Source organism: Anolis sagrei, chromosome 6, assembly GCF_037176765.1.
Source record: "Anolis sagrei isolate rAnoSag1 chromosome 6, rAnoSag1.mat, whole genome shotgun sequence".
NCBI lineage: Eukaryota > Metazoa > Chordata > Lepidosauria > Squamata > Dactyloidae > Anolis > Anolis sagrei.
In genome coordinates, this window is record NC_090026.1 from 41582222 (window position 1) to 41606255 (window position 24034).

The window sequence follows — 24034 nt, forward strand, 5'->3', positions numbered from 1 at the left end:
TATCTAAGTGTGGACTTAGATAATCCAGTTCAAAGCAGATACTGTGAGATTTTCCGCCTTGATATTCTGGGATATAGGGCTGTGTGGAAGGGTGCACAGATACTCTTTCCCCTCTGAAACATGGAGACCCTCCTCCTGCCCCTCTTCTTCCCCTGAAAGGAAGGCCAGAGGCAGCTCTTTTCCTATGGCTTGCTTCCTTCCTTCCTTCCTGTAGCACAAAATGGCTGCTGCTTTCAGGGGAAGATGGGGAACAATCCCAGGATCCTCCAGGTCTGAGGAGGGCGTGCCAGGAACCCCATAGCCCTGAATAGGGAGGAATGGAGGCCTTTCCTGCCCACATTGGCCTCCATGGCCTTGAAGGCGTCCTCACAGCTCAGTCCTCCTCACCTGCAGCAACCTTTCAGCCATCCTGAGGAGATATTGATGCCTTTTGGGAGTTTTCACGCTCCTCCAGTGTGGAGGCCTTTAAGAGAAGAGTCTATCCCTGTTCTGAGGAAGGGCCCGGGGCCTCTCTTGGGCCCCATCTGGGGTCTCTTCATTCTGCCTCGGTCCCTTCAGGAGGGACAAAATGGTTGCGACTGGAGACGGGATTCCCAGCCAAGGCCCTTTCCTTGAGGGAGCACAAAGACTCCACCTGTTTTCAGTCCCGAGAATAAGACCTGGATTTGGGGCAGAAAGGAGTGTGAAGGGAACATTCATGGCGGCTCTTGAAGAAGGATCCTAAACAGACTTCTCTGGAATGAATGATATACTGTATATACTTGAGTATAAGCCTAGTTTTTCAGTCCTTTTTTATACTCGAGTCAATGTTATTTATTATTTTACTTTGTTGTTGTTATTATTATTATTACATTTATTATTTTATTATTGTTGTTATTATTCCATTTATTATTTTACTCTATTTATTATTGTTATTGTTACATTTATTATTTTACTGTATTGTTATTATTACATTTATTATTGTACTCTATTATTACTGTTATTATTACATTCCATTATTTTACTCTATTATTATTATTATTATTATTGGAGGACATGTAAGCATATTTACCTTGAAGGAGGTTAGAATAAGAGTTGGGTAGTCTTATCTTGAATTACAGTTTTATGTAAATATTCAAAAACATCTAACCTACTGATGCCTAAATTGATATAATTTTATTGGTATCTATTTTTATTTTGAAATTTACCAGTAGCTGCTGCATTTCCCACCCTCGGCTTATATTCGAGCCAATCCATTTCCCCAGTTTTTTGTGGTAAAATTAGGTGCCTCGGCTTATATTCGGGTCGGCTTATACTCGAGTATATACGGTTACTAACATTGTGAATAAGGGTGCATCTACACTGGACAGTTAATGCTGTTTGGCACCACTTCAACTGCCGTTGCTCAGGAAGCCTCCAGAGCCGGAGAGAGACCTTTCCTCCCAGAAGAGGAGCCAAGGGGGTCTCTGCCTGGGGCTCCTGGGGTCCCTGTGGCCCCTGAATCCACCCTGCAAGGCGAAGGGGCAGGAAAAGGGAAGGCACACAGGGCCACTCTTCCCCCTCCCCTCCTTCTGCCCCCTCCCTCCCTCCCTCCCAAGAGCATTTCCTGGCTGTGGGTTGTTTTCCTTTGAAAAGGTTCCATTCCTGCCCAGGTTCCAAGCCCGGAGGTGTTTACCTGGTTGCCATGGAGACCGGGGGTTCCAAAGGGCCAGGAGTCGGTTGGCCCTGCCATTGCCTTCCTGGGCGCCATCATGGGCAGAGGGCTCTCCAGGCAGGTCCGGCCGGAGCCGCCCCCCACAGATGCCCCTCCGACCCAGGCCCCTCCGCGCGCTCCCCTTGGGACGGCCCTGGTGACATGGCTCAGGGTAAGGGCCACGCTCCCTCGGGGAACCCTCCCCTCCCGCTCCCTTTGGGGCCCCGGGGCCAGCCCTGCTCTGCCAGGGAGGGCCCCCTTCATTGCCTCCCTCCACTTCTGCAGAATGCCTGGACAAGGCGCCCACATTTCCGCCACGTGGGCCCCGAAAACACAGAGGAGGTTCCTGTGGCTCTTCCAAGGTAAGCCCCTGGGGCCCCTTCCCCTCCCTCCCTCACCCCCAAAGGGAAGCCCTGGCCCAAGAAAGGAGGGGTCCGCAGAGGAGGAGGGGGCTGCTTGCTCCTTTGGGTCCCAATTCAACTGTCAGGGAGTGCCTTTGGGGGTCCAAGCCCCAAGGGAGGGTGGGAGGAGGGGATTGTGAGGGACATTTGCATGTGAGAGGTGATTGGCCAGGGAGGGAGAGGCTCCTGGGAGGGTATAAGCAAAGTGGGGATTGTGAGTTAATGCAATTTGCATGTGGGAGGTGATTGGCTGGGGGAGGGAGAAAGACAGGGGGTGGAGCCTCTGGGAGGGAGGGGTATTTGCAAATTGTGGCAAGAGAGGATTGTGAGTTTAAGGGAATTTGCATGTGGGAGGGGATTGGCTGGGGAGGGAGAGAGACAGGAGGGAGGGGCCCCTGGGAGGAGGGTATATGCAAATTGTGGCAAGAGGGGATTGTGAGTTTAAGGGAATTTGCATGTGGGAGGTAATTGGCTGGGGGAGGGAGAGGAGGGAGGGGCCCCTGAAAGAGAGGGGTTATATGCAAATTGTGGTAAGTGGGTTCTCTGAGTTTAAGTTAATTTGCATGTAGGAGGCGATTGGTTGGTGGGCAGAGGGAGGAACCCTTGGGAGGTGTATTTCCGTACATAATAGTTGTCACTATGCAATAGTCGCACCCCGCTTTTTGGCTCCCAAACTTAGCATTTTGGCTTTCCCCCCATAAGTTTGTATTGAGCACTAGCTGTCCCCTGCCACGCATGTGTCTGTGCAAATGTGTTTTGTGAGTGTATATATTTGTGAAGATCTGGATGAGGGCGAACAAATTGAAATTGGAATTCAGACAAGACAGAGGTCCTCCTGGTCAGTCGAAAGGCCAAACAGGGCATAGAGTTAAGCCTGTGTGGACGGTGTTACACTCACCCTGAAGACACAGGTTCGCAGCTTGGGTGTGATCCTGGACTCATCGCTCATCGCTTGGAACCGCAGGTTTCAGCGGTGACCAGGGGAGCATTTGCACAGTTAAAACTTGTGCGCCAGCTGCGCCTGTACCTTGTGAAGTCTGACTTGGCCACGGTTGTCCACACTCGTTACATCCCGAATAGATTACTGCAACTCGCTCTATGTGGGGTTGTCTTTGAAGACCTTTTGGAAGCTCCAAATGGTCCAACGGGCGGCTGCTAGGTTACTAACAGAAGCGGCACTCAGGGAGCACACTACTCCTCTGTTGTGTCCCCAGAGGAGGAGGGGGGCTGCTTGCTCCCTTTGGGTCCCAATTCAACTGTCAGGGAGTGCCTTTGGGGGTCCAGGTGCCAAGGGAGGGGTGGGAGGAGGGAATTGTGAGGGACACTTGCATGTGAGAGGTGATTGGCCAGGGAGGGAGAGGAGGGAGGGGCTACTGGGAGGGGTATATGCAAAGTGTGACATGTGGGGATTGTGAGTTAATACAGTTTGCATGTGGGAGGGGATTGGCTGGGGAGGGAGAGAGACAGGAGGAAGGGGTCCCTGGGAGGAAGGTATATGCAAATTGTGGCAAGAGGGGATTGTGAGTTTTAAGAGAATTTGCATGTGGGAGGTGATTGGCCAGAGGGAGAGTGAGGAGGGAGGGGGCCCTGGAAGGGAGGGGTTATATGCAAATTGTGATAAGCGTGTTCCCTGAGTTTAAGTGAATTTGCATGTGGGAGGTGATTGACTGGTGGAGGGCAGAGGGAGGGGCCCTTGGGAGACATATTTCAGCACATAAGATTTGTCACCATGCAATATTCACACACCCCTTTTTGGCTCCCAAACTTAGCATTTTGGCTCCCCCCCCCCCCCATTAGTTGGTATTGAACACTAGCCGTCACCTGCCATGCATTGCTGTAGCCCCATCTATGTATATGTGTTTTGTGGGCGTATATATTTGTTGTGATCTGGATGAGGGTGAACAAACTGAAATTGAAATTCAGACAAGACAGAGGTCCTCCTGGTCAGTCGAAAGGCCAAACAGGGCACAGAGTTACAGCCTGTGTTGGATGGGGTAACACTCCCCCTGAAGACACAGGTTCGCAGCTTGGGTGTGATCCTGGACTCATCGCTGATCCTGACTTAACCCAAGTTTCGGCGGTGACCAGGGTAGCATTTGCACAGTTAAAACTTGTGTGCCAGCTGCACCTGTACCTGTACCTTGTGAAGTCTGACTTGGCCACGGTTGTCCACGCTCTTCTTACATCCCGAATAGATTACTGCAATGCGCTCCACTGACTTCCAATTTGCTACCGAGCACAATTCAAAGTGCTGGCTTTAGCCTATAAAGCCCTAAACGATTCCGGCCACCTTACCTATCCAAACGTATCTCCTCCTATGAACCATCCAGGAGCTTAAGATGGTCTGGGGAAGCCCTGCTCTCGACCCCGCCTGCCTCACAAGCGCGACTGGTGGAAACGAGGACAGGACCTTCTCAATAGTGGCTGCCCGACTATGGAACTCCCTCCCCAGGGGTATTAGATCGGCCCCTTCCCTCCTGACTTTCCAGAAAAAAGACCTGGCCCTTTGAGCAAGCTTTTGAGAATGCAGCAGAATAGATAACACGGAATTATGAATGATGAACACGGAATGGCCAGACGATGTTACTGGATAACGTTTGTAACAGGATGACACTGATGATTATATGTTTTAATGGTTTTCATATATGTTTTATATTGTCATGTTTATTGTTTTTAATTGCACTTTTATGAAGGGCTGGCATCAAATTATGCTAATCTATAACACACCTGGAGTCACCGTATAACTGAGAAAGGCAGGCTATAAATATTGTAAATAAATAAATAATTATGTGTATATATGTGTGTTTGTGTATATATGTGGTTTTGCGCATGCATTGTAATGCATTTTTTTGGCTTTTAAAGTCTCTTCTACTGTGTTTTTCAGTGTTTTTATGAGTGATGGTCACTTGTTGGGCTGATAGGTGTATTGTGTCCAAATTTGGTGTCAGTTTGTCCAGTGGTTTTAGAGTTATGTTAATCCCACAAACGAAGATTACATTTTTATTTATATAGACTAGCTGTTCCCTGCCATGCATTGCTGTGGCCCAGTCTGGTGATCTGGAAAATAAAGTAATGAGAAAGTGTTGGTTTCTAATATATGTAATTTCTTTCTGCTTGTGGGTACACAGTATTTCTTGCTGTTTCTTTGTCTGTATTGATATCGAGATTGTCTGGTTTCCCTACTCATGAACATTCAACGTATTATTGTCTTTCTTTAGGGGTCCCTTTCAAATCTATGATACTATCTGTGTGTGTGTGTGAGTGAGTGAATCATATATATCTATCGATATCTACAGGGGGATGGCTCTTTGTCAGGAGGGCTTTGATTACGTTTTCTTACCCTGGTGAAGGGAGTTGGACTGGGTGACCTTAAGTATTTTCTGTTGGTCATGGGGGCTCTTTGTGGGAAGTTTGCCCCAATTCTCTCATTTGTGGGGTTCAGAATTCTCTTTGATTGTAAGTGAACTATACATCCCAGTAACTACAACTTCCAAATGTCATGGTCTATTTTCCCCAAACTCTACCTGTGTTCATATTTGAGCAATTGGAATATTTGTGCCAAGTTTGGTTCAGATCCATCATAGTTTGAGTCCACAGTGCTCTCTGGATGTAGGTGAAACATAACTCCCAACTCAAGGTCAATGTCCACCAAACCCTTCTAGTGTTTTCCGTTGGTCATGCGAGTTCTGTGTGCCAAGTTTGGTTCAATTCCATCGTTGGTGGAGTTCAGAATGCTCTTTGGTTGTAGGTTAACTATAAATCCCAGCAACTACAACTCCCAAATGACAAAATCAATTTTTTGAGTGATGGTCACTCCTTGGGTGAGTAGGTGTCTTGTGGTCAAATTTGGCGGTAATTCGTCCAGTGGTTTTTGAGTTACGTTAATCCCACAAACGAACATTACATTTTTATTTATATAGATGTTCATGTTCCAATAAGTAAAGAAGGTTCTGGGTTGTTGTAGGTTTTTCTGGGCTAATGGAAGATTCTGTTCCATTATCTGGGCGGAGGCCAAAAGGGGACGCTAGACAGAGAAGGATAGTCTCTGGAGAGGGGGGCATTTGAAGAAGTAAAAGCATTTCCCCCTGTTTTTCTGTCCCCCCCCCCCCCCCCCATGTTGCCATCATGGAACTAGCCCTCGTTGATGAAATGGGAAGTGGGGAGGGGTGATAACCAGTGAAAACGGGGGAAATGGTTTTCCTCCTTCAACTCCACCCAAGTCCTAAAATGGACTATCCCTCTCTGTCTAGGCCCCCTTTTGCCCTCCGTCCCGGTAATGGAGGTAAAAGGTAAAGGTTTTCCCCTGACATTGTCCAGTTTTGCCTGACTCTGGGGATTGGTGCTCATCTCTATTTCCAAGGAGAAGGGCCGATGTTGTCCATAGACACCTCCAAGGTCATGTGGCTGGCATGACTGCTTGGAGCGCCATTACCTTCCCACCGGAGCGGTACCTACTGATCTACTCACATTTGCATGTTTTTGAACTGCTAGGTTGGCAGAAGCTGGGGCTAACAGCGGAAGCTCATGCTGATCCCTGGATTCAAACCTGTGACCTTTTGGTCAGCAAGTTCAGTAAAAAAAAAAAAGGAAAAAAAGAGGATTTGCGGAGTTCTTGTTGCTAAATAGATCTTTACAAAGGTTGTCTAATAGTACCATATGTCACCGAGGGAGAGCAACAGGGTTGGGGGAGAAGAGAAGCCTTGCATTTGTTACAATTATTACATCTCTTTCTTGATCTCAATTAGTATTACACACACTGTCTAAAGTATTCAAAATTCCATATATCGTCAATAACAAAATAGAGCATAGCCTTGAAATCTGACGTTAAAGCTGGTAGTCATTTTTCTTATGTTGTCCCATGTTCTTCCTGTCTTCTCTTCCAGATCTTATCAATAAGGGCTCCTCTTAATTATTCTTATTAGTTTATGTATTTAATATGTTATCGAAGGCTTTCATGACCGAAATCACTGGGTTGCTGTAAGTTTTCCAGGCTGTATGGCCATGTCCCAGAAACATTCTCTCCTGATGTTTCGCCCACATTTATGGCAGGCACCTTCAGAGGTTGTGAGGCCTGCTGGAAACGAGGCAAGTGAGGTTGCATTTGTTACAGGGTGGGAGAAAGAACTCTTCTCTGCTTATGGCAAGTGTTATTGTTGCAATTGGCCACCTGCATTAGCATTGAATGTCCTTGCAGCTTCAAAGTCTGACTGCTTCTTGCCGGGGAAATCCTTTGTTGGGAGGTGTTAATTGACCCTGATGGTTTTCCTTATTTACTGTCCTGATTTTAGAGTTTTTCAATATTGGTAGCCAGATTTTGTTCATTTTCATGGTTTCCCCCTTTCTGTTGAAATTGTCCACATGCTTGTAGATTTCAGTGGCTTCTCTGTGTAGTCCAGTGTTTCCCAAACTCCAGTTTTCCAGGTATTTTGGACTTCAACTCCCAGAAGTCTCAGCTGCCTTGACCAATGACCAGGGATTCTGGAGGCTGAAGTCCAAAATACCTGGAAGATCAGAGTTTGGGAATGACTGATGTAGTCTGACATGGTGGTTGTTAGAGTGGTTCAGCATTTCTGTGTCCAGGGACCTCATCACACTAGAGAATGAATCCACTTTAAATCCTGTTACTGCCCCCTGCAGAATTCTGGGGTTTGTTGTTTAGGGAGGGGCCAGATTTAAAGTGGATTCATTCTCTAGTGCAGTGGTTCTCACCCTTCCTTAGGTGATTAATGGGCCGTTGTGGCGCAATGGGATACACCAGTGCTTCTCAACTTTCCTAATGCAGTGACCCCTTATTACAGTTCTTCATGTTGTGGTGACCCCTAACCATAAAGTTATTTTTGTTGCTACTTCAAAACTGTAATTTTGCTACTGTTGTGAATTGTAATGTAAATATCTGATGTGCGGGATGTATTTTCATGCACTGGACCAAAATTGGCACAAATACACAATACAGTTTATAGTTCACCTAAAGTGAAAGAACATTCTGAACTCCACCAGTGATGGAATTGAACCAAACGTGGAACACAGAACACCCACGACCAACAGAAAATACTGGAAGAGTTTGGTGGTTCCTCAGGGGCTCTGCTATGGCTGACTTCTCTAGTTGAATTAGTCTGTAGTTCCTTTCATGTTTCCTGATTCATTTCCTGGGCAATGCTGTGTTTGGTGGTTCCACAACTGCATGGTAGACTCCTGCAGAGGTGAGAGGATCCCTCTTGTCCTTTGCTGAATGTAGCATTTGTTGGATTTTCTTTGTGGGTCTGTAGATAGGTTGTAGGTTGTGTTTCCTCATCAGCTTCCCTGTGCAGTCAGTGATTCTCTTGATGTATGGCAAGAACACTTTCCCTCTGGGTGAATCTTTGTCTTTACTCTCGTGGCTTGTTCTTGGTCTTGTAGCTCTTCTGATGTCTGTGGCGGAGTAGCGATTGGCCTGTAGAGCCCAGTTTAGGTGGTTCCGTTCACGTTGGAGGTGGTGCTATTTGCAGATTTTTGCACGGCCGGTCAGGGCTTTAATAGAGCTTCTTTTTTGACTTGGGTGATGGTTGGAGCTTTTACAGTATGTAGGTATCTATCTGTGTGTGTATGTTTTTTGTAAACCGTGTGGCTCAGTTGTTGATTGGGTTTGCAGAGGACTCATACATCTAGAAATGGCAGTTTTCCTTCATTTTCTTTTTCCAGGGATGTTTGTGGATGTTTGTGTGGTTGCTGTTGAGGTTGTCCAGGAACTTGTTTAGTTCTTTTCCTCTATGGCTCCAAATGGTGAAGGTGTCATCCACATAATCCACAACCCTAATCCATCTTTCTGTTCATAGAATTCATTGTCCCTCCAGAAGTAGCTATGTTTCTATGAACAGAAAAACTGGTCTGCGATGGTTAAGGCCCAGGGGATCGAGGGAGGGCTTTTCAGCAGAGTTTAAGTTGTGTATGTACCGAATTTCCCCAGAAAGATGACTGGGTCTGATACTATTTTTTGCTCCAAAAGACACATTAGACTTATTTGCAGGAGGTGTCTTGTTTTATCATGCACAAAAATGTATACTTGATCAAATCTAGTCATTTCATCTTCTGTTACATTGTCATAATATAATGTCAATATTATTATTTATAAATATTTAATTCTATATTAAAATTAATATTTTAGCATACAATATGTCTTTCTTATATTGTAGTTGATGTATTACTAGTAAATGCCTCAATCTGGCTGACGATCTTAACTGGGACTTATTATGGGGGTAGTTCTTATTTACAAGGATCATGAAATATCATACTAGGGCTTATTTTATGGTTATGTTTTATTATATATAGCTATTGGGCGATGCTGAAATCAGTGTGAGTCTTACAATTGTTTTATGTGAGAGAGGCCTATAGTTTGGGGCAGTAATTCCCAAGACAAGGGACAGGGCTTTCTCGGTGGTGGCCCCTCGACTCTGGAACTCTCTCCCTAAGGACATCAGGCAGGCCCCGTCGCTAGCAATCTTTAGGAGGAGCTTGAAAACGTGGCTGTTCCAGTGTGCCTTCCCAGAATAAGGAAACTCCTAGCATTATGTCCCAACGCACTTTATCAGAGATCTAGGATATCTGCATGCCCACCCCCCTCAAACACCCCACCTTGTCATGCCCAGCACTTTTAATTTTAATTATTACATTTGGCCCGGCCATTGTTTTTAATTGCGTCATTGGGTGTTGTTAATGTTATTGCTTTGTTTTTTGAGTTATTGTGCTGCTATTGTTGCTGTTGTTTTTATTGTTGTATTTGGGCTCGGCCTCTTGTAGCGGGGTACAAATAAAGGATTATTATTATTATTATTATTATTATTATTATTATTATTATTAGCCTTTCTGGTCATGGAACCCCTTAGAAGATATTTATTTCCAGCAGAACCCTAAGCCTTTTTGTATTTTTTAAAGCAAGCATTGTGAATCCAAAAGGTTCCACTTTTTATGTATTCCTATTGCCTGAGTTTTCTGTCTAAGTCAATAGACTTTGGACATCTAAGTCAATAGGTTTGGACACGAAGATAAAATTTAAATTTATAACCACAAACCACTGTTTTAGTTTTGAAAGAGGGTGTGATGTCTGACAGCTGATGACATAAATCTAGGATAGTATTCAATTCCCCAAACCATATTTGATGGAAGCATAAGCAGAAAAAGCATTTGGAGATAACCTGATTTCCCCCTTCCTTCTCATTAGAGACAATCCAATATTGAGTTGTGTGTAGATTGATTTTAAAATCCCTTTCAAATATGATGTTAAGATTTTTTGTGGCACCCCTTTGGTTCCATGCAACAGTTTGGGAGCCAGTGTGAGTCTAGGCGAGGGGTCCCCAAACTTTTTGAACAGAGGGCCGGGTCACAGTCCCTCAAACTGTTGGAGGGCTGGATTATAATTTGAAAAAAACATGAATGAATTTCTATGCACACCACACATATCTTATTTGCAGTGCAACCCCCCCTCAAAAAAACCCCCACACTTCTATATAAATAAAAATGTAGTGTTCGTTTGTGGGATTACAGAACTCAAAAACCACTGGACAAATTGACACCAATTTTGGACACAAGACACCTAACAACCCAATGTATGTCCGTCACTCAAAAAATTGATTTTGCCATTTGGGAGTTGTAGTTGCTGGGATTTATAGTTCACCTACAATCAAAGCATATTCTGAACCCCACCAATGATGGAATTGAACCAAACCTGGCACACAAAACACCCATGACCAACTGAAAATACTGGAAGGGTTTGGTGGGCAGTGCCCTTTGGTTTGGGAGTTGTAGTTCACATATATCCAGAGATTATTGTGGACTCAAACAATGATGGATCTGGATCAAACTTGGCACAAATACTCAATATGCCCAAATGTGAACACTGGTGGAGTTTGGGGAAAATAGAAACTTGACATTTGGGATTTGTAGTTGCTGGGATTTATAGTTCACCTACAATCAAAGAGAATCCTGAACCCCACCAATGATAGAATTGAGCCAAACCTCCCGCACAGAACCCCCATGTGGGCCACAGCAACGCGTGGCAGGGGACGGCTAGTAAAATATAAACTTGGGGAGGCAGTGGGCGAAGCAGCCCCAAAGCTGCTTTGCCCGCCGCCTCCCCAAGGCATTGGGTGGCGACTGCCGGGTGGCTCCCCTTTCTCATCTGCAGCCAATGTAACCTGGCAGATCTCTCTTCCAAAGTCAGGACCCGGCTTGCTGGAAGGAAGAAGGCAAAGGGGCTCTATCTGCGTGTAGGGGGGGGGGGGTTCTTGCTGCTGGTGTTCCTCCTGGCTGCTGCTCCTTCTAAGCAGAGGCCCCGTCTGTGGAGCAGGTCATGGAGCAGAGTCCTCTCTCCTGGCCGCGGCACGCAGCGCAATCCCGGGGCAGACGCCGCAGGGCTCCCCCGGCGCACGCACCGGCCCACACTGACTTGCAACAAGAGCCTTGGGCAGCAGCAGCAAGAAGCGGGCAAGCAGCCGTCGAGGTCACGGGGAACAGCAGAAGCAGGAAGAAGAGCAGCATGAGCATGGCGAGGGAGAGAGAGAAGTCCTTGCGGCGTGCGGCATGTGGCGGCTGCAGCAGCAGCTGCAACAGCGGGGCCCTTAAATGCCTGGCCCGGCCCACACCAGCCAGCCTCCTTCCAGGTGCAGCCCGCCGATTCGCCCCCAGCCTCCCCCTTCCCCAGCCTTTGGGATAAGGAGAAGCGAAGCCTGAGGCGGGGGGGGGGGGGGGCGAAGCGGCTTTGACGCCGCTTCGCACCTCGCTTCTCAACCTTCTCCACACCCCGTGGGCCGGATAAATGCCCTCGGGGGACCGTGTCCGGCCCATGGGCCTTAGTTTGGGGACCCCTGGTCTAGGCAGAGCCTGTGGGAGGGGCTTAGTTGTGGGAGGGGCAGGAGGGAAGGGCCTCAGGGAGGGAGGGGTCTGTATGCATATTAGGTTGCAGAGGTGGGTTGTGAGGGGAGAGGGAATTTGCATGTGGGTGCTGATTGGCTGGTGGAGGAGATAGCGGGAGGGCCCCTTGGAATGGAGTGGTTTCTATGCAGAATGGGAATTTGCATATAGGCACTCATTGGGTGAGCTGATTGTGAGTGTGGAAAGGGCCAGCCAGTCACCAGCCACATGCAAATCCCACTCCTCCTCCCAATCCTGAACTCCTGCCACTCAGTCTGCATGCAGACCCCAGTTGCTAGCACCCTCCTTCCCCCTCCCTCTCTCCCAGTGGCAGCCAGTTCCAAGGGTCAATCCATTGCTAGACTCCCTCGGAGTGGAGAAGAGGGATGCCCTCATCGTGCCCTATGGACTTCCTGGGCCATCAGCCTGGTCCCTGTTGGAGGGAGGGGATGGGGGGCTTGCAGGACAGCTGCAGGAGGTGGGCTGCCCCAGTCTCTCACACTTTGTGGCCTTCTCTTGCCTCTTTCAGCTCTTCAGAGCCACAAGGAACCTGCGCGGAGGAGCCCTCTCTCCGGACATGCTTCATCCAAGTACTGCCAGCATTTGAGGTAAGGAAGGCGGCCTCTTAGAAATACAGGTAGTCCCCAAGTTACAAACAAGATAGGTTCAGTAGATGTGGGGCCATTTTTAAGGTTGTACTCCTATCTATCTATCTATCTATCTATCTATCTATCTATCTATCTAAACAAAACAATTTTTATTGATCAGTCGATTCATCAAAACACACGATGTAAACACAGCATACAGTATACATCTAGTCTGAGTAAAAATATAAATATACAAGTACAGAGGGAAAAAGTGTGCGTGGCCGACTTGTAACCAAATATACCTTAAGTTTATACATCAAGTGTCCTCATCCCCCTTATACTCAGAGACGGCCCTAGGTAATTTTCAACGATAAGCAAACAATATCCCCCCCCCCCAACCAATCACTGATATATATTTTCTGTTCATCGTGGGAGTTCTGTGTGCCATATTTGGTTCAATTCCATCATTGGTGGAGTTCAGAATGCTCTTTGATTGTAGGTGAACTATGCATCCCAGTAACTACAACTCGCATATGTCAAGGTCTATTTCCCCCCAAGAGTGCCTCAAGAGCGCCCCTGGGCAAAATCAACTATACTGCAAATGCTTACTTTGCGTAATGGTTGAGCCGCCCCTGCTTATACTGTGTACTAATTTGATCAATATACTCCTTTTAGCTGTATATACTCGAGTATAAGCCGACCCGAATATAAGCCGAGGCACCAAATTTTATCCCAAAAAAAAGGGAAAACGTATTGACTCGAGTATAAGCCGAGGGTGGGAAATGCAGCCGCTACTGGTAAATTTCAAAATAAAAAATAGATACATTATTATTAAAATTACATTAATTGAGACATCAGCAGGTTAAATGGTTTTGAATATTTGCCATATTTCAAAGTAAAACAGTAAACAAGCCATGTAGATGGAAAAGGGGGGGGGGCAAAAAAAGCAATATGGTATCAACAGTAACTTTATAATAATGGGGACTCAGGCTGGCTTCCAACATAGTAACAGGCAAACATTAAATGCCTATATAAACAAAAAACTATAAAAATTTAAACAAAAGGCAATACTAAACATGGTAGAATGAGTTAAAATAAACAGTTGCATTAATTATCATTAAAAGCAATTTAAAAACCATCTGAGGTAAAATGTCATATCAGTTCCCTTTTGCCTTCTCGCAGGTTCCTATTGATGCAGCCTAGAACGGCACTGGCCTTTTCAGCTGCAGCATCACACTATTGTCTTATGTTCAGTTCGTGGTTCTAAGACTCCTTTCATAGAATCCTAGAATTGGAAGGGGACTCTAAAGAGCCATCTAGTCCAACCTCCTACATTCTGCCTTCATGCGGGGAAGGCACAATCAAAGCACCCCCAACAGATGGCCATTCAGCCTTAATATTAATATTAATAATAATAGTAATAATAGAGTTGGAAGGGAACTCTAAAGGCCATCTAGTCCAACCCCCTTCATTCTGCCTTCATGCAGGGAAAGCACAATAAAGCACCCCCAACAGATGGCCATTCAGCCTTAATATTAATATTAATAATGATAGTAATAATAGAGTTGGAAGGGAGCTCTAAAGGCCATCTAGTCCAACCCCCTTCATTCTGCCTTCATGCAGGGAAAGCACAATAAAGCACCCCCAACAGATGGCCATCCAGTCTTAATATTAATATGAATAAAAATAATAGATTTGGAAGGGAGCTCTAAAGGCTATCTAATCCAACCTCCTTCATGCAGCAAAAGCACGATCTTAGTAGGACACCTCCTGGTCTCAGAAAGCAGGCAGGCGGGCAGGCAGTGAGGCCGAGTGAAAGCTGAATGGAGCTGGCAATGGAGGCCTGTGCTGGCTTCCGCAGGCCTCCACAGCCACAGAAGTCAGGCAGGCAGGCAGGCTGCTGCAAGCGGAGGTCCTTCTCCGCGGTGTCGGCTGCATCCTCCTCTCACTGCGCACGCCTCTTCAGGAGCGAGCGGAGGACACAGCCGACGGAGCAGAGAAGGACCTCCACTTGCAGCAGCCTGCCTGCCTCCCTGCCTTCTGTGTCTGCGAAGACCTGTGGAAGCCTGCGCTGGCTGCAAAAGCCTGTACTGGTTTCTGCTGCCCTCCGCAACCAGCTCCACGCGACCTCACTTTTGGCGAGGGCACCTGGCTGGCGAGTGCACCTGCTGCCACCGCCCCTTCCAACGAGGCTGCCTCCTTCCTTACAAATGGAGGCCCAAGGTAGCCTCGCCGGAAGCGGTGGTGGGTGCGCTTGCCAGCCTCTTCTCTGGCCCGAGGCTGAAAAAGGAAGCGCAAGGCTCTCCTGCGGGCTCCGCTGCCCCTGCAGCCGCCATTCGTCCACCTCCTCATGGAAGCGAAGGCCAGCCAGCTTTGAAGCCCCCAGGCTCCGCTGCTCGGCTTGATTCAAATATAAGCCGAAGGGGACTTTTTGAGCCCAAAAATAGGGCTGAAAAACTCGGCTTATATTCGAGTATATACGGTACACTTTTTAGATGCGTTATACAAATAAAGGGCAACTTTTGTTGTTAAAACAGGGTTATAACCAGCTAGTATAAATGTGGTTTTGGCCGTTGCATCCCAGCTCGTTTTATGACAAACGAAAGGCCATAAATGTTGTTTCCTTTCTTTTTCATACAAACAGTAGTTATGTAATATGTGGTTCAGACTGTCAACCGGCATTGGTGGCGCCACAGACACAGAGTCTTTCTTTGGGTAGGATATGATTGATAGAATGAAATAAAATGCAAAGATACAGAATGGGGGACGCATGGCTCGAGAGCAGTACGTGTGAAAAAGATCTTTGGGTCCTCATGGACAACAAGTTAAACATAAGCCAACAAGGTGATGCGGCGGCAAAAAAAACCAATGGGATTTTGTCCTGCATCAATAGGAGTCTAGTGTCTAGATCCAGGGAAGTCATGCCACCCCTCTTTTCTGCCTTGGTTAGACCACACCTGGAATATTGTGTCCAATTCTGGGCGCCAAAATTGGAGATATTGACAAGCTGAAATGTGTCCAGAGGAGGGCGACTAAAATGATCAGGGGTCTGGAGAACAGGCCCTATGAGGAGCGGCCTAAAGAGCTTGACATGTTTAGCCTGAAGAAGAGAAGGCTGAGAGGAGACATGATAGCCATGTATAAATATGTGAGAGGAAGTCATAGGGAGGAGGGAGCAAGCTTGTTTTCTACTGTCCTGGAGACTAGGATGCGGAACAGAGGCTTCAAACTACAAGAAAGGAGATTCTACCTGAACATTAGGAAGAACCTCCTGACTGTGAGAGCCGTTCAGCAGTGGAACTCTCTGCCCCGGAGTGTGGTGGAGGCTCCTTCTTTGGAGGCTTTTAAACAGAGGCTGGATGGCCATCTGTTGGGGGTGCTTTGAACGCAATTGTCCTGCTTCTTGGAAGGGGGTTGGACTGGATGGCCCACGACTTCCAACTCTATGATTCTATGATTCTATTGGATTTTAACTATGTTTTGAATTCTGTATTGTATGTTTTATATGCTGTAATTCACCTTGGGTCCGATTGCGGAAAAAGGCCGGGTAGAAACATCTTAAATAAATAGATAAATAAATAATTACATGGCCGATTCATGAAATTTAAAAAAATCATATGAAAAAGTGACCAAAAGGAACATCAGAGATTTAAAAGGTGGGCCAATATTATCAAAATGGGTTTCAACTGGGAGAACTGTAGGGTACTAGACTTGGGCAATGAAGATTTTTTTTTGTCGTGTCAGGAGCGACCTGAGAAATTGCAAGTCGCTTCTGGTGTGAAAGAATTGGCTGTCTGCAAGGACGTTGCCCAGGGGGTGCCCGAATGATTTGATGTTTTATCATCCTTGTGGGAGGCTTCTCTCGTGTCCCCGGATGAGGAGCTGGAGCTGATAGAGGGAGCTCATCCACCTCTCCCCGGATTCGAACCTGTGGCCTGTTGGTCTTCAGTCCTGCCGGCACAGCGGTTTAACCCACTGCGGCACCGGGGGCTATAGCAATAAAGATGAAATGCCTAGATATGGGATGGGTGACCTCTGACTTGACCACAGTCCATATGAAACGGAATTAGTTGTCTTAACTGACCGCAGATTGAACCTGAGTCAAGTCTATTGCAGCAGCTTTCCAAGTCCAGGCTGTTCTAGGCTGCATCAATGGAAGCCCAGGGTTGAGATGGAGGGACGTCCTAGTCCCACTCCCTTCTGCTTTGGTCAGACCTCTTCACCTGGAATAACCCTGTGTCTAGTTCTGGGCAAAGCCATTGAAGAAGTGGTTTGCTTTGAGTTTTCCGGACTGTATGTCCATGTTCCAAAAGCATTCTCTCCTGACGTTTTGCCCTATCTATGGCAAGCATCCTTGGGGAATCCTTTGTTGGAAGGTGCTTAGCTGGCCCTGATTGTTTCCTGTCTGTTTGAGGCAAGCGTGAATGTTGAAAATGATCACCTCGATTAGCATTGAATAACCTTGCAGCTCAAGGCTTGGCTGTTTCCTGCCAGGGGGAATCCTTTGTTGGGATGTGCTTAGCTGGCCCTGATTGTTTCCAGTCTGGAATTCCCCTGTCTTTTGAGTGTTGTTCTTTACTTACTGTCCTGATTTTACAGTATTTTTAAATACGGGTAGCCAGGTTTTGTTCATGTTCATGGTTCCCTCCTTTCTGTTGAAATTGCCCACATGGTTGGAGATTTCAATGGCTTCCCTGTGTAGTCTGACATGGTGGTTGCTACAGTGGTCCAGCATGTCTGTGTTCTCAAATAATATGCTGTGTCCAGGTTGGTTCATCAGGTGCTCTGCTGAAGTCTTGGGTTGAATTAGTCTGCAGTGCCTTTCATGTTCCTTGATTTGTGTAGACTTGTCCACAGCTGCATGGAATACGGCAGCTCCTGCAGAGGTGAGAGGATCTCTCTTATCCTTTGCTGAACGTAGCATTTGTTGGATTTTCTTAGTGGGTCTATAGATAGTAGGTTTGGGTGGTTTCGTTCGTTACTTTCGTAATTCGTTATTAATTCGTATTTAAATTAGCTTATGATCCAATATTGAGCCATGCAGGACTACTGTGAGGAGTAATTAAAAATCGAAACAATTTTTCCAATTTATTTCGTAATGTTTCGTAATTGTTTCGTAATTGGTTCAAAATTGTTTTGAAATTGTTTCGTAATTGTTTCGTAATTATTTCCGTATGTCTGGTGCAAGTTTTATAGTTGTTGTTTGTTTTATCAATGATAAAAAATAAATTATCACACCAACAGTCAACAACAGAGGGAGAGGGAAGCTTCAGAAGTTCCCCCTGTCCCATTTGGAGGGTTTTTTAGCATATTGCGCAATCGCGTCCGCCATTAACGAATCGATTCGTAATTTTACGAAATTTCGTATATTTCGAACTTTTTTAAAGGAAAATTTTGGAATTCTTTAAAAAAACGAAACGCAAGGGCCCCCCTAAAAACGAAACGAGTTTAGAACCAAATTTTTCCGTTGTTACCCAAGCCTAATAGATAGTTTGTAGGTTGTGTTTGTTCATCAGCTTCTTTCTCTGTGGTCAGTGGTTCCCTTGATGTATGGTAAGAACACGTTTCCTCTGGGTGGATCTTTGTCTTTACTCTCGTGGCTCGTTCTCGGTCTTGCAGCTCTTCTGATGTCAGTGGTGAAGTAGCCATAGGCCCGTTGAGCCCAGTTTAGATGGTTCAATTCACCTTGGAGGAGGTGGGGTTTGCAGATTCTTTTTGCATGCTCTGCCAGGGCTTCTTTTCTGACTTGGGTAAAAGAAGATGGCCACCATTTCCCCTTGGGTTCCTCCATCTCATTCGCTCCTTTTCTCTCACGGAAGCTGGGCCAAGGCAGTGGTTGGTATCTAAGAAAGTAGGGCTATTCTGGGTTGTTGTAGGTTTTTTCGGGCTATATGGTCATGTTCTAGAGGCATTATCTCCTGAAGTTTCACCTGCATCTATGGCAAGCATCCTCAGAGGTAATGAGGTCTGTTGGAACTAGCAAAATGGGTTTATATATATCTGTGGAATGACCAGGGTGGGACAAAGAACTCTTGTCTGTTGGAGCTAGGTGTGAATGTTTCAACTGACAACCTTGATTAGCATTTGATGGCCTGGCAGTGCCTGGGAGAATGTTTTGTTGAGAGGTGATTAGATGTCCTTGATTGTTTCCTCTCTGTTGTTTTGCTGTTGTAATTTTAGAGTTTTTTAATACACGTAGCCAGATTTTGTCCATTTTCATGGTTTCCTCTTTTCTGTTGAAATTGTCCACATGCTTGAGGATTTCAGTGGCTTCTCTGAGTAGTCTGACATGGTGGTTGCTACAGTGGTCCAGCATGTCTGTGTTCTCAAATAATATGCTGTGTCCAGGTTGGTTCATCAGGTGCTCTGCTATGGCTGACTTCTCTGGTTGAAGTAGTCTGCAGTGCCTTTTATGTTCCTTGATTCGTGTCCGGGCAATGCTGCGTTTGGTGGTCCCTATGTAGACTTGTCCACAGCTGCATGGTATACGGTAGACTCCTGCAGAAGTGAGAGGATCCCTTTTGTCCATTGCCGAACGTAGCATTTGTTGGATTTTCTTGGTGGGTCTGTATATTGTGTTTCCTCATCAGCTTCCCAATGCGGTCAGTGGTTCCCTTGATGTATTGCAAGAACACTTTTCCTCTGGATGAATCTTTGTCTTTACTCTCGTGGCTTATTCTCGGTCTTGCAGCTCTTCTGATGTCTGAGGTGTAGTATCCATTGGCCTGTAGAGCCCAGTTTAGGTGGTTCAGTTCATCTTGGAGGAGGTGGGGTTCACAGATTCTTTTTGCACAGTCTGCCAAGGCTTTAATGGTGCTTCTTTTTGGACTTGGGTGATGGTTGGAGTTTGTATGTAGATATCTATCTCTGTGTGTGGGGTTTCTGTAAACGGTGTGACCCAATTGTTGATCCGGTTTGCGGATGACTAGGACATCTAGAAAAGGCAGTTTTTCTTCATTTTCTTTTTCCATGGTGAATTGGATGTTTGGGTGGATGCTGTTAAGACGGTCCAGGAACCTGTTTAGTTCTTCTTCTCTATGGCTCCAAATCGTGAAAGTGTCATCCACATATCTGAACCATATCGTGGGCTTTTTTGTTGCTGTTTCCAGGGCTTGTTTTTCAAAGTGTTCCATGTAGAAATTAGCTATGACCGGGTTGAGGGGGCTCCCCATAGCTACTCCATCTTTCTGTTTGTACTATTCATTGTCCCACTGAAAGTAGCTGGTGGTGAGGCAATGGTGAAACAGAGCTGTGATGTCTTCTGGGAACTTCTGGTTGATTGGTGCCATGGGGTCTGCTAGCAGGACCATGGTAAATAGAGACACCACATCAAAGCTGATCAGTTTATCGTTGGTATTTAGCTTGAGATTGCTGATTTTTTCTATGAAGTGGGCTGAGTCCTTGATGTAGAGTGTAGTGAGCCCAATATGGCTTTGTAACTGTGCTACAAGAAGTTTTGCTAAGTTGTATGTGGGGGATCCAATGGCACTCACGATGGGTCTGAGTGGGGTGGAGTCCTCGTGGATTTTTGGGAGTCCATAAAGCCTAGGTGGAAGGGCTTCCGATTTACATAGCCGTTGTCGTATGCCGAAGTTTATTGAGGAGTTGGAAGCTTTTAAGCAGAGGCTGGATGGCCATCTGTCAGGGGTGATTTGAATGCAATATTCCTGCTTCTTGGCAGGGGGTTGGACTGGATGGCCCATGAGGTCTCTTCTAACTCTTTGATTCTTTGATTCTATGTTGATTTTTCTGGTTATTTTGGAAGTTGGGTCTTTTTTTAAGTTTTCTGTATATAATAGGATCCAAGAGATTTCTGATCTTCTCCTTGTATTGTTCTGTATAGCATTCCCCTTGTCTACTGGGAGAATGATGTTATCAGGATCTGAGTTGAGGTCTCTGATGGCTTGTCTTTCCTCCCTTGTTATGTTACTGGAGGGAAGTTTTGCCTTTTTCAGGATCCTTGCTGTTTCCCCTCTTGCTTCTTCCTCAGGGAGGCGATAAATTGCTGATTCGACATTGGCAATGATGTTTTTTACTGGGATACTGGTGGCAGTTACAGCAAAATTTCCACCTTTCGCTAGTATGGATACTTGGTCTTCAGAGAATTGTCTGTCTGTCAGGTTGATGATGGTCCGCGATGTATCCACTTCTGGTTTCGGGTGTTGCTTTTGGCGTTTGTGGAATTTTTGTTTTTGTCTGTTGGTGTGGACAACCATGTTTTTCTCCATTTTTCTGCAAGTGAGGTTATCTATTTTGTCCCAGTCCTGAGAATTCATCTTCTGGCGGATGTTGATATGGAGGTGCAACAGTTCCTTATCTATGTTTGCGAGTTCTTTGCGGATGGTGTGAATTCTCTCTCGTAAGAGGTTGCATTCCAGGCGGTCATATATCCGGTGAGCCTGTGGTGTTTTGAAAGTCCTTTCAGAATTAAAGCAGCCTTGAGACAAACCTATCGTGAGGTTTTCTTGGCCAGATTTGTTCAGAGGAGATTGTTTTTGCCTTCCTCTGCGACCAAGAAAGTGGATTTTGATGGGAAAGTGGAGATTCAAATCCTGGCATCTACGATTGCGGTCCAAAGCTCAGACCACTGTAGCACACTGGCCAAAATGTACAGGGCTTGTCTGGGATATGAATATGGGACATCATGCTCCTACATACAGTATTAAGTCCCAATCTTAATCAGAGGTATCTGCAAATAAGACTGAGAAAGATTCCTGCTTTCTACTAACTAGCAGCTTCCTATAGAACCAAGAGAAATACTGAAGATGTCGAGTAATGGCCCTGATGCATTGCTGTTAAGAACTTAGGGCTATTCCGTTGTGGTCCCCAGGTGGGCCTTCTCTGAAGAGGGGTGGGAATCCTGGAGCCCTCAGGAGTTGTTTGACTGCAAATGCCAGCAGAAAGATTGTGGCAGAAGGAAAAGCCCTTCTTCAGTAAAGTCTTGAGACCCCCCCCCCCCCTTCCTTTCTCTGCAGTTTCTGGGGAGAGAGGACCTCCCCTTGGAGTCTAGCAGCCTGGTGGCCATCTGCGAGACTTCAGAGAGGTACCTCCTGTCCATGTTCTTGGGGAGAGGGCATGCTGGGGTCTGGGGGGGTTTGGGCCCGGATATCTGGAGGGGGCCCTCCCAGGATGTTGCCTTCTTCCCATGGTCTGGCAAGATCCTTGGGATGGGGCTTGCCTCTCTTGGAGGGAATAGAAGGGAGAAGCTGAGTTCCTCTTCTGCCCCTTGCCTTTCTAGCAGCTTCATATCGGAGAGAATCCCAACTCCTCCACAGAAAGAACTACCCAGGGAGTTGGTGAGTGAAAAAAAGAGGCTGGAAAGGGGGGGATTGCCTCTATTCGTCCTTTGGGAAATGGATTCGGGCTCAGGGCCATCCCAAGACCCCTTGAGTTCTAGGTGGCTCTTTGCTGAAGAGGCCTCCTTCAGTGCTCAACTGTTGTTGGAGTGCAAGTCCAAACAGCCCCAGGCAGTGTGTCACTGGGGAGGAAGGCTGGGGGTTTCAGTCCAATTCTCTTTGGGAGAAAGGGGGGGGGGGGTTGGCAAAGAACACAGCCCTCAATTCCCACTTCTTCCCACTCAATAGGGCTCCAAAGACGTTGGTGTTCCTTCGGAGCTGTTGGTGCAGGAGGGGGCGGCCCAGGACCTCGAGAATGAGAGGTACATCCCAGGTTCAGGGCCACATCGCAGTCAGAGATCCTCTCCCTCCCTCACTCCCTCCCTCAATTGTGTCCAGGGGGGTCTTCAGCGTGCAGCCTTATTCTAGGGGGCTTGGGGGGGGGGTTCCAGCTGAGAGAGAGGAGAGGATGTCTTCTGATCTTGCCTTGTCTCTCTCTCTCCTTGCAGTGTCGATGAGCCCCCTGAGAAGACATCAAGGGTAAGGAAGGAAAGGGAGCGGGGAGGGGGCGGGCGAAGGGGGGGGGGCTCCTTCCTCTTCATCCCCTCCTCTTTTCCTCTCCCTGCCCCTCCTTTAAGCTTCTTCCTCCTACTCTAGTCTTCCTCCCCTGAGCTGTCTTCCCATTCCTTCCCCTTTGCCCCAATTTCACTTCTCTATCTAATTGTCTTTTACAGGACCCCGAAGAGGCAACGTTAGCTGATATCCCCAGCCTGGAGGATGAGGTGTGGGACCCTCTCCCCAGTTCAAGCAGGTGCGTTGCTCTTTGCCAGGAGGGATGACCATTGCGCCCCTCCTTGTCCTCAGTCCCTGGCCTACCAGGCCTCACCTCCTTATGCCTCCTTATGCCTCTCTTCCAGCTCCCTGGGCCATGAGGAAGGGGAAGATCTGGCCCTGAAGCCTCGGAGATGGTCCTCCATGGACCTAGAGCAGGTAAGGCCCAGAGTTCCCCCCACAAGGCCTGGGACCACCACCGAGGAGGCATCGTCCAACGCCTTCCTCAGGACGCAGAGAGGGGCCTCCTGCATAGACCTTCCAGGTGGCAGGTGTGTCCAAGAGATGTTCTGGTAGGCTGCTCTTTAGCCACAAGAAAGGTATGTTGGGACCCCAATGCCCCATTCCTTCCAACAGGCATCCTACACATCTACACATTCCCCTCCCTCCATTTTTGACCCAGGAGACTTTCCATGTTTCCCGAGTGCCACTGTTTCCCTTCTTTCTTCCTTACAGGCGCAAGAACACCTTCACCGTCTGTGCCAGCTCCTCTGCAGTCCCTCCTCTGCAGAGGTTATGCGGGCTGTGGATTACGTGGCCCGCAAACATCTCAAGATGGCCACAGACCACTATCTGGAGTCCAATGGGAGGTAAGAGAGCTGGGCCTGGGGTGCCACTCCCCTGTCCCCATGGGGCTGGAGACAAGCCTGACCCTGACCCTGGCTCCCTCTTCCCTCTCTTCATTCACAGGGAGTGTGGTGAATTGATGTGCGCCGTTCTCAATTCACCTTACTGCTCTGCGGAGGCGGCGCTCGACCTGTTCCTGGCCAAGGTGAAGGAGGGCCCTTGGCTGGCCGAGGAGGGCAAAGAACAGGGGAGTTCCACTTTGGATGCGGCCACAGTAAGGACATCCCCTCCTGCACCCTGTCTTTGAGGGCCTTGGGAGGGAGAGGGGGCCCTCTTTCCTGGCCGTCAGCAGGAGCCCTCCTGGCATTTAATCCTCCTCCTTTCCCTCCGCAGGCAAGAGCGACGCGGGCCATCGGGAAGATCGTGAGATACATCAAGGACAGCAGTCGCCTGCAGGGGTGGTTCCTGGAGCTTCTGCTCGCCTTGGTGACCAACTACATCGAGGTCACAAGGCCTGGGTTGGAGGCGCCCAGCAGGGACCAGAGCAGCATCTACGTTCCTCCAGAGTAAGGAGCGGGGGAGGCTCAGTGGGGCTCCCAGGCCTTTTGGGGGGCCAGATGGGGGACTCAAATCCTCCACTGGGAAGTAAACTTTTTTCTTTCATTTTCTTGCAGAGAACTGGCGAAGATAATCATAGTGCTGCTGAAGAGGGTGGCCCGGGTGTCTTTCAAGGAGACCTCCAAGGAGATGCTAAAAGAC

The 24034-nt window shown here is 47.3% G+C and overlaps 1 protein-coding gene across 1 annotated transcript; it reads left to right on the forward strand.

Annotated features, from left to right (window-relative positions):
- Positions 1 to 1698: 1698 nt before the first annotated feature.
- On the forward strand, positions 1699 to 23845 carry LOC137097435 (uncharacterized). The gene is made up of 12 exons (XM_067470549.1): positions 1699 to 1844; positions 1958 to 2034; positions 12485 to 12563; positions 21518 to 21585; positions 21781 to 21838; positions 22127 to 22200; positions 22387 to 22417; positions 22612 to 22688; positions 22795 to 22980; positions 23206 to 23298; positions 23399 to 23549; positions 23669 to 23845. Exons 1-12 carry the CDS (start codon positions 1731 to 1733, stop codon positions 23843 to 23845), a joined length of 1185 nt encoding a protein of 394 aa, XP_067326650.1. The 5' UTR covers positions 1699 to 1730.
- Positions 23846 to 24034: the final 189 nt, after the last annotated feature.